Source organism: Pseudophryne corroboree, chromosome 5 (assembly GCF_028390025.1).
Source record: "Pseudophryne corroboree isolate aPseCor3 chromosome 5, aPseCor3.hap2, whole genome shotgun sequence".
NCBI classification, from domain to species: Eukaryota; Metazoa; Chordata; class Amphibia; order Anura; family Myobatrachidae; genus Pseudophryne; species Pseudophryne corroboree.
Window position 1 is genome coordinate 113,463,145 of NC_086448.1, and position 14,656 is coordinate 113,477,800.

General features: G+C 44.6%; 1 protein-coding gene across 2 annotated transcripts in view; it reads left to right on the plus strand.

Moving 5' to 3' along the window:
* Window positions 1–14,656, plus strand: part of SPAG6 (sperm associated antigen 6) — a 350,667-nt gene that overhangs the window by 151,613 nt on the left and 184,398 nt on the right. For both annotated transcript variants that reach the window (XM_063921580.1, XM_063921579.1), the window contains exon 4: window positions 979–1,162. In XM_063921580.1, the coding sequence (XP_063777650.1) occupies window positions 979–1,162 (184 nt within the window). The remainder of the gene's footprint in view (window positions 1–978; window positions 1,163–14,656) is intronic.

The following is a 14,656-nucleotide window of genomic DNA, read 5'->3' on the forward strand; positions in this document are numbered from 1 at the left end:
CACCTGACATAAACACCTAATGTTCATTCTGAAGTACAGTAATAATAATAAAAATAATATCCAATTCGAAATCATAACAAGATTGGTATTTAAATGTTTGTCTAATATCATAAATTATAATTAATCAGTAAACCAGTACTGAGTGTGTGGAGATTAGTAGTAATTGGCTGGCACAATGTTGATCGCTGTGCAGACACTGGTTATTTGTTAATACAGAGTTCCCAGGCAGCCTCCTGCCAGCATATGGATAGAAATCAAGGTATGAATGAGTGTATCCAAACACCTCCAACCAGTCTGACACATCCAGACATGTATTTGCCAGCACAGGTTTCTACACTCGTATAGGACCTCATACAACATTTCAGAGAAAATCCCACAATTGATTTAAGACGTGCTGGACCCTCTCCAGAAGGTCTTTTTTTTTTTTTTGTTTTTTTTTTTGTTACATTTGTCACAGTTGAAATGAATCTAAAAAGCATGTGAAAAGGGGTTAAAAATTGAAAGCTCTGTACAATTTCCATATGTGACCTTTTTGAAAATCAAGTATATGCATCCTTCTTTGTTTGTAAATAGCATGAAAGTGTCATGAAAAATGCATCAGAAAATTATTAACCAAAACAAAAAAACTTTATTCCCACACTACAAAATAACTGGATACCATGCGCAATTTAAGTTGTATGCTTGCATGATTTATTGTGTGATTTCTTGTCGAGCGTTCTTTCTGTGCCTAAGACTCTGGACTAAACCTTTAAAGACATAAGACAATAAATAAATGGTAGTGCAGGTTGTTGGTTTTTTTTCCTGTAAAGCTTGGTATGTTTGGTAATATAATATAGGAAATATAAAGGGTTGGAGAGGTATAGGACAGATGTCAATACGTGTGTGCACGAGTCCTAAAGCTGTGGGGTTTTTTTTAGATCGCTTTTATTTATATATTTCTTGCATGGTAATAATTTCAGCCTGTTTCTTTTCCCACAGCGCTTCTATAAAAAAGCTGCAGCTTTTGTCCTCCGAGCAGTTGCCAAGCATTCTCCTCAGTTAGCTCAGTCAATAGTGGATTGTGGAGCCGTGGATACACTGGTGATTTGCCTGGAAGACTTTGACCCAGGGGTAAAGGAAGCTGCTGCCTGGGCTCTTGGTTATATTGCAAGACATAATGCAGGTATGCATTCAGCAGCGACACCGTGGTAGTAGATTATTATCCTTATTGACTATAAAAGCTTTAATAATTTGTAGACTGTTTTTATATGTAATGAATCATAACACATTGTGCTAATTCTGCATAACGCAATAATAATTTCATATTCAAACTCCATGGCAGCGGTCTATGATGGTTATCGCCAATCAGCTGAATATAGATAGGAAAAAGAAAGATCCCCTGGAAGTTAGGGTTAGGGTGTGACTGCTCATAGGTGGTCATTCCGAGTTGATCGCAGCCAGCAACTTTTTTCTGCTGCTGCGATCAACTAGTACACGCCTATGGGGGAGTGGATTTTAGCTTAGCAGGGCTGCGATCGCTTGTGCAGCCCTGCTAAGCTAAAAAAAATTCAAGCAGAAGTAGACCAGCCCTGGACATACTTACCCTGTGCGACGATCTCAGCGATGCAGGAGCCGGCTTTGACGTCAGACATCCGCCCTCTGTTCTTCTGAAAACAGCTGGAAACGCTGCGGTGATGCCCAGGTCCGCCTTCTTCCTGTCAATCTTCTTTGCGGTCCGCTTTGCGACCGCTTTCTTCTTTAGATGCGACGTAACCCGGGGATCCCTGTCGCCGGGCAATGTCGCGCACGCACACTGCGGCCGCCGTGCATGCGCATTTCGCACCCGTTCGCACTGCAGCGATAAACCACTGCGTGCGAATGGGTCGGAATGACCCCCATAGTCTTCAGTGTCTTTTCTCTGTCTCTCAGCTGAGTGAGACAAAATGTGAGTGTGCAGTGGTTCTCAACATCAGCCCTAACGTTTTCCCAACAGGTCGTCAGACATCAGAAAAATAAACATAATACAGAGGATTAATACAGCAATACACACAGACGTTAAAATTAAAACCTAGAATGCATCGAGTAATCATAATGCAGGATTGGTGGAGGCATTTTGGGTAGTAACTTCCATGGGCTTTGTATTCCACCCTCAGGTGCGGCAGCCATCTTGGGCGCACTGCGTAGGATTATCTTGGGTGGAATAGTCCACCCCTAGAAGAGATGACACAAAATGGGGGATTTCAGTCTGTGGAAACAGGTGGGAGCATTGCTGACCCAGCAGACTAGATTACATGAAGCGGCTCACCTGCTCCTGGTGAGTTCTGATGGCCGCAGGGAGGGAAAGTAGCAATTCTAGTTGCTGTTTCTAAGTAGCAAACATAGGGATGGAAATTTGGGCCTCTTTATCTTATAGGCCCTACACACTAGGCGATACCACTAAAAAATATGAACGATCTTGTTCATTAATGAGCGAGATATAGTTCATATCTTTCAGTGTGTATGCACCAGCGATGAACGATGTGCGGCCCCTATGCCAATATGGACAATCTCGTCCGCCAAATACCTCGGCGGCACATCCCTGGGCGTGAAGGGCCCATTACTCTTCTCTGCTTAGTTGCGATGTACAGTGTCAAGGAGATTTTCTGCTCCCTGGGGGGCTGAGCATGTCCCCAAGTAGCCAAGTTGCACTGTCCTTAGGTGAGTACCTTCTTAGGGTGGCTTTAGTTGAAAACCAATTTCAGCTTTGAAACAGTAGCGGATCTTGCAACGGGCACGCAGGATTTTTGCCCGGGGTGCCTCCTTCTGGAGGCGCCACCGCTGTGTCAAGATCCGGAACTGGTGCCCCCCGGTGCTCGGTAGATGCGTTGCTGTGTGGTGCGCGATGAAGTCATCGCGCACTGCACTGCATTCTGGGAGCAGCACATAGACACTAGGAGTCATAATTGACCTCTAGTGTTTATGCGGGGCTATGGGAGAGACGTCATGACGTCTCTCCCATAGATCAAAGGTGTGGCGCCGGCGGCCGTAGACGGAGGGCAGCAGCGGGGATTGTAACTATTAATTAATTTTTATTTTAAGCAGCGCAACTAGGGGGCAAAACTCTACAGGGGGCATAACTGACCACACCCCTTCTCCATTCAGCCACGCTCCTATTTTTTCGCCCTGGCGCCACAAAGTCTAGATTCGGCCCTGCTTTGAAATGATGGGGAAAAAAAAGTATATACATACATATTTATATTAGTAATGTGCGGCGGGCACTTTTCGTGTTTTGGTTTTGGTTCTAATTCCACTTTCGTGTTTTGGCTTGGTTTTGCCAAAACCACCCTTTTGTGTTTTGTTTTGGATCTGGATGATTTTTAAAAAAAAACATGAAAACAGCTAAAATCACAGAATTTGGGGGTAATTTTGCTCCTACGGTATTATTAACCTCAATAACATTAGTTTCCACTCATTTCTAGTCTATTCTGAACACCTCACAATATTGTTTTTAGGCCTAAAAGTTGCACCGAGGTGGCTGTATGACTAAGCTAAGCGGCACAAACACCTGGCCCATCTAGGAGTGGCACTGCAGTTACAGACAGGATGGCAGGGAAAAAAACTAGTCCCCAAACAGCACATGAAGCAAAGAAGAAAAAGAGGTGCAAGATGGAATTGTCCTTGGGCCCTCCCACCCACTCTTTTATGTTGTATAAACAGGACATGCACACTTTAACAAACCAATCATTTCAGCAACAGGGTCTGCCACACGACTGTGGTTATAATGACTAGTTTGTTTGGGCCCCCACCAAAAAAGAAGCAATCAATCTCTCCTTGCACAAACTGGCTCTACAGGGGCAAGATGTCCACCTCATCCTCATCCTCCGATTCCTCACCCAATTCACTGTGTACATTCTCCTCACAGAGTATTAATTTGTCCCCACTGGAATCCACCATCACAGGTCCCTGTGTACTTTCTGGAGGCAATTGCTGGTAAAGGTCTTCCTGGAGGAATTTATAATTCATTTTGATGAACATCATCATCTCCACATTTAGTGGAAGTAACCTCCTACGCCGATCGCTGACAAGGTTACCAGCTGCACTAAACACTCTTTCAGAGTACACACTGGAGGGGGGGCAACTTAGGTAAAATAAAGCCAGTTTGTGCAAGGGCTTCCAAATTGCCTCTTTTTCCTGCCAGTATATGTACGGACTGTCTGACATGCCTACTTGGATGCTGTCACTCATATAATCCTCCACCATTCTTTCAATGGTGACAGAATCATATGCAGTGACAGTAGACGACATGTCCGTAATCGTTGGCAGGTCCTTCAGTCCGGACCAGATGTCAGCTTTCGCTCCTGACTGCCCTGCATCACCGCCAGCGGGTGGGCTAGGAAATCTTATCCTTTTCCTTGCAGCCCCAGTGGCGGGAGAAATTGAAGGACAAGCTGTTGACGGGTTACCCGTTCCGCTTGAGTTGACAATTTACTAACCAGCAGGTCTTTGCACCTCTGCACACTTGTGTCTGCTGGAAAGAGAGATACAATGTAGACTTTAAACCTAGGATCGAGCATGGTGGCCAAAATGTAGTGCTCTGATTTCAACAGATTGACCACCCTTGAATCCTGGCAAAGCGAATGAAGGGCTCCATCCACAAGTCCCACATACTTTGCGGAATCACTCCGTCTTAGCTCCTCCTTCAATTTATCTAGCTGCTTCTGCAAAAGCCTGATGAGGGGAATGACCTGACTCAAGCTGGCAGTGTCTGAACTGACTTCACGTGTGGCAAGTTCGAAAGGGTTGGAGATCTTGCACAAGACTGAAATCATTCTCCACTGCGCTTGAATCAGGTGCATTACCCCTCCTTTGCCTATATCGTAGGTGGATGTAAAGGCTTGAATGGCCTTTTACTGCTCCTCCGTCCCCTGAAGCATATAGAGTGTTGAATTCCTCCTCGTTACCACCTCTTGCTTCAGTTGATGGCGGGGCAGGTTCAGGAGTGTTTGCTGGCACTCCAGTCTTCGGACGCAGTGGCAGAATACCGAAAATGGCCTGCAATTTTTCGGGACATCGACAGCATCTCCTGCACACCCCTGTCATTTAAAAAAAAATTCTGCACCACCAAATTAATTGTATGTGCAAAACCTGAAACATGCTGGAATTTGCCCAGGTGTAAAGCAGGCACAATATTGGTGGCGTTGTCCGATATCACAAATCCCAGGAGAGTCCAATTGGGGTAAGCCATTCTGCGATAATGTTCCTCAGTTTCCATAAGAGGTTGTCAGCTGTGTGCCTCTTAAGGAAAGCGGTGATACATAGCGTAGCCTGCCTAGGAACGAGTTGGCGTTGCGAGATGCTGCTACTTGTGCCGCTGCTGTTGTTGCTGTGGGAGGCCACACATCTACCCAGTGGGCTGTTACAGTCATATAGTCCTTAGTCTGCCCTGTTCCACTTGTCCACATGTCCGTGGTTAAGTGGACACTTTATACAACCGTATTTTGTAGGACACTGATGACTCTTTTTCTGAGGTCTGTGTACATTCTCAGTATCGCCTGTCTAGAGAAGTGGAACCTAGATGGGATTATATACCGGCGACACAGTACCTCAAACAATTCTCTAAGTCCCACTGAACTAATGGCGGATACCGGATGCACGTCTAACGCCAACATAGCTGTCAAGGGCTCAGTTATCCGCTTTGCAAAAGGATGACTGCTATCATATTTCGTCTTCCTCACAAAGGACTGTTGGACAGTCAATTGCTTACTGGAAGTAGTACAAGTGGTCTTCCGACTTCCCCTCTGGGATGACTATCGACTCCCAGCAGCGGCAGCAACAGCAGGCGTTCCACTCAAGGATCCTACGGAGTAATCCTGGTTATGAGAGGACTCTTCATTCTTGACAGTGACATGGCCTGCAGGACTACTGACGTTCCTGACTGAGGAGGAAGTTGACGTTGAGGGAGTTGGTGGTGTGGCTTGTGTGAGCTTGGGTACAGGAGGAAGAAGGGATTTAGTTGTCAGTGGACTGCTTACGCTCTTACCCAAAGTTTCACAACTTGACACTGACTTCTGATGAATGCGCAGCAGGTGACGTATAAGGGAGGATGTTCCTAGGTGGTTAACATCCTTACTCTACTTATTACAGATTGACAGAGGCAACAGATGGCTTGACACCTGTTGTCCGGATTTGTGGAAAAATAATTCCACACCGAAAAGGTGGCTTTTTTGGTAGTTTGCCCAGGCTTTACAATGGGCTTCTTCATCCCACGGACAACAGGTGTCTCCCCCGATGCCTGACTTAAACAAACCACATCACCATCAGAATTCTCATCGTCGATTTCCTCCTCAGCGCTAGCAACACCCATATCCTCATCCTGGTGTTCTTCAACAGTGACATCTTCAATTTGAATATCAGGAACTGGACTGTGGGTGCTCCTTCCAGCACTTACAGAGGGCGTGCAAATGGTGGAAGGAGCCACCTCATTCCGGCCAGTGTTGGGAAGGTCAGGCATCGCAACGGCCGTCACACTTGGACTCTGCTTGGGGATTTGTGATACCATCTCAGAATGCACAGTTCTTTTCTGTGCTCTTTCCAGCTTAACTCTTAATTTTTCTAGCGGGAAGATGAGGGCTTCCATCGTCATGTGAAGCTGATCCACTACCCATGAACATAGGCCAGGGCCTCAGCCGTTCCTTGCCACTCCGTGTCGTAAATGGCATATTGGCAGGTTTACGTTTCTCCTCAGACTATTTACATTTCTTTTTTGGTTCTTTTTACTGAACTTTGGCTTTTTGGATTTTACATGCCCTCTACTATCACATTGGGCATCAGCCTTGGCAGACGAAGTTGATGGCATTTCATCGTCTGTGTCATGGCTAGTGGCAGCAGCTTCAGCACCAGGAGGAAGTGGTTCTTTTTGATCTTTCCCTGTTTTATCCTCAAAATTTTTGTTCTCCATTATTTTTTGGGAGTGATTTAAGACGATATGCGGCACAGGAATGACTGATGGACTGGACACTACCATTGGCCTGATGCAGCACAACACAACAACACTGTAAGGGACTTGTGGTTGTTGTTGTTATTATTATTATACGGCAGCAGTGGACATATAGCAGCAGCGTATATCGTCACTGGAATGACTGATGGACAGGACACTACCACTGGTCTGATGCAGCACAACTCAACACCACTTTATACAGCTACACTGGATATATGGCAACAGAGGACACCAACACTGTGACTGGCTGGACTGATTCAGCACAATACACTGACTACACTGGACTGAATGTCACAACACAGCACCACTTTATACAGCTACACTGGATATATGGCAGCAGAGGACACCAACACTGTGACTGGCTGGACTGATGCAGCACAATACACTGACTACACTGGAGTAGACTGAGCAGCACAACACAGCACAAGACTCGCCACCCCACTTTCCCGCCCGCACACAGACAATGAACACTGAGGACACGTCCTCTCAATACACTCTACGAGACTGGAGTGAAAATGGCCGCGATGCGCGGCTCCTTATATGGAATCCAAATCCTGTGAGAATCCGACTGCGGGATGATGACGTGTTTCCGCGTTCGGGTTTCCGAGTCAGGCGGAACCGAACTCGGAAGGCAAAGTCCGGTAGGGTTCGGTTCTCTGAGACTCGAACCCGCTCATCTCTTATATATATATATATATATATATATATATATATATATATATATATATATATATATATATATATATATATATATAATATATATATATATATATATAAACAAATACAAACAAAAAACCCAGCACTCACCAAAGTAAGCTCACTTATCCTCAACAAATCAATAAATAAATGATGGGGGTTTAGTTAGTGGATTGGCCAATGCACGGAAGCCTGCATACCGATCTCCAAGGTACCCCACCTTCATGCAGGTCCAACACTATCACAGAGTCTTAAAACCTGACTACTTCATTGCTGTTACACACATCATCTGCCTGCTAGATTTAATGTGTACCTGCCACACCCTTTATGGCTTTTAAAGGTACACTAGTCACCTTGCACTGGCTCAGAGATGATTGCTAAGGAACAGCTGAGACAGGTTCAGGATAATAGAGTCCACACAGGGGTGCATGAGAAAGCTAGTGGCCACGGTTAATAAGAGTTAACCATAGATTAACCCCATCGTTTATATATGTATATATATATATATATATATATATATATATATATATATATATATATAGCAGAGTCTCTGCTCTGTATATAGGAATGGCGTTATAAATTGATAAATTAAACACATTTAGATGATTGCGGCAATCTTAAAGTACTATTGAGAGTCCTTCAGGAAGGCAACAATTTGTAGTAAATATCTGCAACAACTCCAGCATAATATTGTTGCAAGGGAAACTTTGTAATGACTGAACCACACTGTGATATAAAGATTACTGCTGTGCACTACTGTAAAACTAACCAGCAGTCTTAATTTTGGACACAGTTATGGGGTTGGAACAGACATATTAAAGTAGAATGCAAAATTACATGACCAGGAGTTTTTATTGGATCATTTTCAGCATTTATCACGGAGCATGTTTTATTTTTTGTAGTTTTAAATAGTATAATAAGGTTAGCGATTTCTTTATAAGTGCCCCACCATGGAATACTTTTTCTTCTCTGCCACATTAAATGTGGTGCTGGCATACAATAATATTATGAGGGAAAGACAGACTACTTAATGCATATTATTTGCATAATGGTAATGACCCAACCTTCTGTGCGGATTACATACCTTTTCTGCATTAACTGAACGTGGTCCCACAAAACTTCCAAATATGCAACTTCCAGGGCCGATAACTGGGCCTATTTCAGAGGTGGCTGGAGAGAGTTCATCACTGCTGCTTACCCGGAAGTAACAGCAATGCACGAATCTGGTAATCCAGCAGGAGACGCTTGGTACTAGTAAACGCCTCCTGCATGCATTAGTGATCCGTGCTGTGTCCTAGGATACAGCATCAGATCACCTGTGACACCATTGGCCAGCTGGGTGTCCCATGGGGTCGCACACACTGGCCGCCACAGTTCCTACAAAGAGGCCAAGAAATCTCCATCTTCTGACGGAGATCCTGGCCTTGGCACTCCCCCAAAACGTTTGCAACATTTTGGGAAGTGGAAGGTTGACACCACCCCCTCCCAGCCCCCAACTGGCATCAGACTGTCAATCACTGACAGTCTGCAGCCAATCTGCTACCGATTTCATAGGACGAGTACTGCACATTCGTAGTATGAGCCCTGCACATGCGCAAAGTACTGAACAGCTGTACTTTGCAACATGTGAAACTCCTGTGTCGGGACCAGAATCAGGCCCTCTGTGGTGGTGAGATGATGATGATCTATTTCTCCTATCTTGCGGCAAATGTTGAGATTTTTTTTATTTTCCTATCATTTATCATTTTGACCAGTTTTTATTAAAATGAAAACTCACCAACACATGGAAATTAAGTTATCGGATTTGTCGATTATGAGTCTGCCACCTATCGCAGCAATCATAGGGATATCCTGGGACATAGTCTGGCATGAGAAATAATGTTGCCAATCGACGAATCACGGTTCCAACTTGATCTCTCCTTCTGTCACAGCCACGTCTGTTGAACTGCAGCTTCACTCTGAGAGTATCTGTCAACGGCTGCTGTCTCAGCATCCCAAGTGGCTGTGTCAGTTCATGGGTGCCACCAACTATAATTCACTTCCACTCTGCAGTCAACCAATCCCATTTCTGGACCTGAAATGAGCTGAGAAGTGACAGCCAATCCTGGCTAGACACTTTAGAGGTGGTCTATTTAAACGGCTCATATACACTCCCTCTTTACTTGGACTTCATCTAACCTTTATGGTACATGGATTTACCAATTCCTGGTTAACTTTGAGCTCCAATGTACCTGTCAGGGCCGGTTCTAGCCCTCGTGACGCCCCGGGCGAAAATAGAGTCGTGGCTTCATACAGGGGCATGGTCAGTTACGCCCCCTGTAGAGTTGTGCCCCCATTTGTGCCCCCTGTAGAGTTGTGCCGCTTACAAAATAAAAAACAAAAATAATAATTGGTACCTGTGTCACCTTTTGGAATTTTTCAAAAAAAATTGAATCTTTGGTGCAGCATTCGGTTTCTGGCTTTCCAGAGCTTAAGTTGTATGTCTGTCTTCTCTGGGAATCTTGGCTGCAGTATGTCCTGTGCTTACTCTCACACTGCTCCTGCAGTCCCACAGCACCACCTTTGCTTTAACCCTCACTCTGCTCCTGACACTAGTCACTTTGCACTGGCTCAGAGATGATTGCTAAGGAACAGCTGAGACAGGTTCAGGATAATAGAGTCCACACAGGGGTGCATGAGAAAGCTAGTGGCCACGGTTAATAAGAGTTAACCATAGATTAACCCCATCGTGTATATATGTATATATATATATAGCAGAGTCTCTGCTCTGTATATAGGAATGGCGTTATAAATTGATAAATTAAACACATTTAGATGATTGCGGCAATCTTAAAGTACTATTGAGAGTCCTTCAGGAAGGCAACAATTTGTAGTAAATATCTGCAACAACTCCAGCATAATATTGTTGCAAGGGAAACTTTGTAATGACTGAACCACACTTTGATATAAAGATTACTGCTGTGCACTACTGTAAAACTAACCAGCAGTCTTAATTTTGGACACAGTTATGGGGTTGGAACAGACATATTAAAGTAGAATGCAAAATTACATGACCAGGAGTTTTTATTGGATCATTTTCAGCATTTATCACTGAGCATGTTTTATTTTTTGTAGTTTTAAATAGTATAATAAGGTTAGCGATTTCTTTATAAGTGCCCCACCATGGAATACTTTTTCTTCTCTGCCACATTAAATGTGGTGCTGGCATACAATAATATTATGAGGGAAAGACAGACTACTTAATGCATATTATTTGCATAATGGTAATGACCCAACCTTCTGTGCGGATTACATACCTTTTCTGCATTAACTGAACGTGGTCCCACAAAACTTCCAAATATGCAACTTCCAGGGCCGATAACTGGGCCTATTTCAGAGGTGGCTGGAGAGAGTTCATCACTGCTGCTTACCCGGAAGTAACAGCAATGCACGAATCTGGTAATCCAGCAGGAGACGCTTGGTACTAGTAAACGCCTCCTGCATGCATTAGTGATCCGTGCTGTGTCCTAGGATACAGCATCAGATCACCTGTGACACCATTGGCCAGCTGGGTGTCCCATGGGGTCGCACACACTGGCCGCCACAGTTCCTACAAAGAGGCCAAGAAATCTCCATCTTCTGACGGAGATCCTGGCCTTGGCACTCCCCCAAAACGTTTGCAACATTTTGGGAAGTGGAAGGTTGACACCACCCCCTCCCAGCCCCCAACTGGCATCAGACTGTCAATCACTGACAGTCTGCAGCCAATCTGCTACCGATTTCATAGGACGAGTACTGCACATTCGTAGTATGAGCCCTGCACATGCGCAAAGTACTGAACAGCTGTACTTTGCAACATGTGAAACTCCTGTGTCGGGACCAGAATCAGGCCCTCTGTGGTGGTGAGATGATGATGATCTATTTCTCCTATCTTGCGGCAAATGTTGAGATTTTTTTTATTTTCCTATCATTTATCATTTTGACCAGTTTTTATTAAAATGAAAACTCACCAACACATGGAAATTAAGTTATCGGATTTGTCGATTATGAGTCTGCCACCTATCGCAGCAATCATAGGGATATCCTGGGACATAGTCTGGCATGAGAAATAATGTTGCCAATCGACGAATCACGGTTCCAACTTGATCTCTCCTTCTGTCACAGCCACGTCTGTTGAACTGCAGCTTCACTCTGAGAGTATCTGTCAACGGCTGCTGTCTCAGCATCCCAAGTGGCTGTGTCAGTTCATGGGTGCCACCAACTATAATTCACTTCCACTCTGCAGTCAACCAATCCCATTTCTGGACCTGAAATGAGCTGAGAAGTGACAGCCAATCCTGGCTAGACACTTTAGAGGTGGTCTATTTAAACGGCTCATATACACTCCCTCTTTACTTGGACTTCATCTAACCTTTATGGTACATGGATTTACCAATTCCTGGTTAACTTTGAGCTCCAATGTACCTGTCAGGGCCGGTTCTAGCCCTCGTGACGCCCCGGGCGAAAATAGAGTCGTGGCTTCATACAGGGGCATGGTCAGTTACGCCCCCTGTAGAGTTGTGCCCCCATTTGTGCCCCCTGTAGAGTTGTGCCGCTTACAAAATAAAAAACAAAAATAATAATTGGTACCTGTGTCACCTTTTGGAATTTTTCAAAAAAAATTGAATCTTTGGTGCAGCATTCGGTTTCTGGCTTTCCAGAGCTTAAGTTGTATGTCTGTCTTCTCTGGGAATCTTGGCTGCAGTATGTCCTGTGCTTACTCTCACACTGCTCCTGCAGTCCCACAGCACCACCTTTGCTTTAACCCTCACTCTGCTCCAGCAGACCTGTAGCATATCCAGAGCACAGTCTCTCACATTGCTCCAGCAGTCCTGTAGCATATCCGGAGCACAGTCTCTCACATTGCTCCAGCAGACCTGTAGCATATCCAGAGCACAGTCTCTCACATTGCTCCAGCAGTCCTGTAGCATATCCGGAGCACAGTCTCTCACATTGCTCCAGCAGACCTGTAGCATATCCGGAGCACAGTCTCTCACATTGCTTCAGCAGTCCTGTAGCATCGCCTGTGCATTAGCCCTCGCTCTGCTCTACAATGCCTCTCCTATAAGAATGTACCTTCACTACTATCTCCAGTTTGAAAGTGTTTCCATTCCCTCATCAATCTCTTTGCTAGTCTGGTGGACCATGAGCTTCAAGCTCTCTGCCACCAAGATATATATGTATCTATATACACACACATACCATACAAATTGGTCCCTTGGGTGAGATGTGCACCCACCCAGCACAGAATAACGCAGGTGGCACTCCACAGACTTGTGAAAGGAATATATTATTTTAAAGACAACATTAAATTGATTTTGTGTTGCCTTTAAAATAATATATTCATCTCACAAGTCTGGCGTCTCTCTGTGCTGGGTGGGTGCACTTCTCACCCAAGGGACCAATTTGTATGATATTAATACTCAAGGAGGCAACCCCCCCCCCCCCCAGCAACTCATTTAGAGTGCCGAATACCACGCTGGAGCCTGGGGGGAGCAGGAGCACGTGGAACGCACGACGCTTCCTGCACAGCGGGAGCAGGGCTACAATGAGGATGCAGGAAGTTCCTCTGTGGGTCAGCATATGCGCTGTTAGGTGAGACGCACGCCGGAGGAATGGGAGCAACTAACCAGCACACCTGTAAGTACTTATATGATAAGTTTGTACTATTTTTAAATGTGGGCCCAGGTAATTGCCTTCTCAGATGGCTCCTGACTATTTGGGTGGTGATGACTGGATGTAATGGTCTCTAACGGTAATTTACTGACCGAAGTCGACAGACGGATAAGTGACATTTCTACCTTATCATGTTTCAAGCTGGATATGCAGTCATAGTGATTGCCATGTTGTTTGTTCTTGTAACATTTGTGGATTTTAAACTGAGCCACCTGTTTTGATACCTCTTGGAGAGTCCGGTCTGGGTGAAAATAAAAAAATAAAAAACATGATGGTTGTCATCTATGTGATAAGAGACTATTGAGTGCCCTTTTTCAGATATTTCTATTTTTCTCTGGACCAACATGGAATAGAATTAAGGGAGCACCTAGGTAAAACATATGGGAGTGTGCAGATATCTTTGAAAAAGAAATAAATATATATACAGTGTGTATATGTGTGTGTGTGTGTGTGTGTGTGTGTGTGTATATAAATATATATAGTTCCAGATGTACTCGCACAGGAAAAATATAAAACATTGACTGGGGTGACTCCCAAGAGGTCCAGAGAATTAATCCAGACGTCAACGTATAGAGAGACAGCATAAAGGGGCACTCACCAGAGTTTTGCACGTAAAAAGCATTGATTTTTAATTTATACTTATCAAGGTGATTTCACAAAGAGAGCGTTCTTTCAACGTTTCGATCCCTCAGGATCATCATCAGGAAAATACAGCAAAGGCAGCATGTACAAGAAGTGGCATCTGCTCATATACACCAGTATCTGACATCCCTGACACAAGGGTTCACATGTATAAAGGGAAAAAGCCTGAGGTCACGTTTCCGTCCTCATTTGAGCTAAGCGAATTGTGCGAAAAGGCTTGGGAGTCTCCGGATAGGAGACTATATGTTCCCAGAAGGATTCTTATGGCGTATCCTTTTCCACAGAAGGATAGGATACGATGGGAATCTTCGCCTAAAGTAGACAAGGCACTGACACGCTTCTCCAAGAAGGTGGCACTGCCTTCTCCGGATACTGCTTCCCTCAAGGATCCTGCTGATCGCAAGCAGGAAATTACCATGAAGCACATTTACACACATTCAGGAACTATCGTTAGACCGGCCATGGCGTCGGCCTGGGTTTGTAGTGCTGTCGTGGCATGGGCAGACTCCTTATCTACGGAATTTGACACCTTAGATAGGGATACCATTCTAATGACCATTGAGCATATCAGAGATGCTGCCTTGTATATGAGGGATGCTCAGAGAGACATTTGTTTACTAAGCTCCAGATTAAACGCTATGTCTATTTCTGCTAGGCGACTCTTGTGGA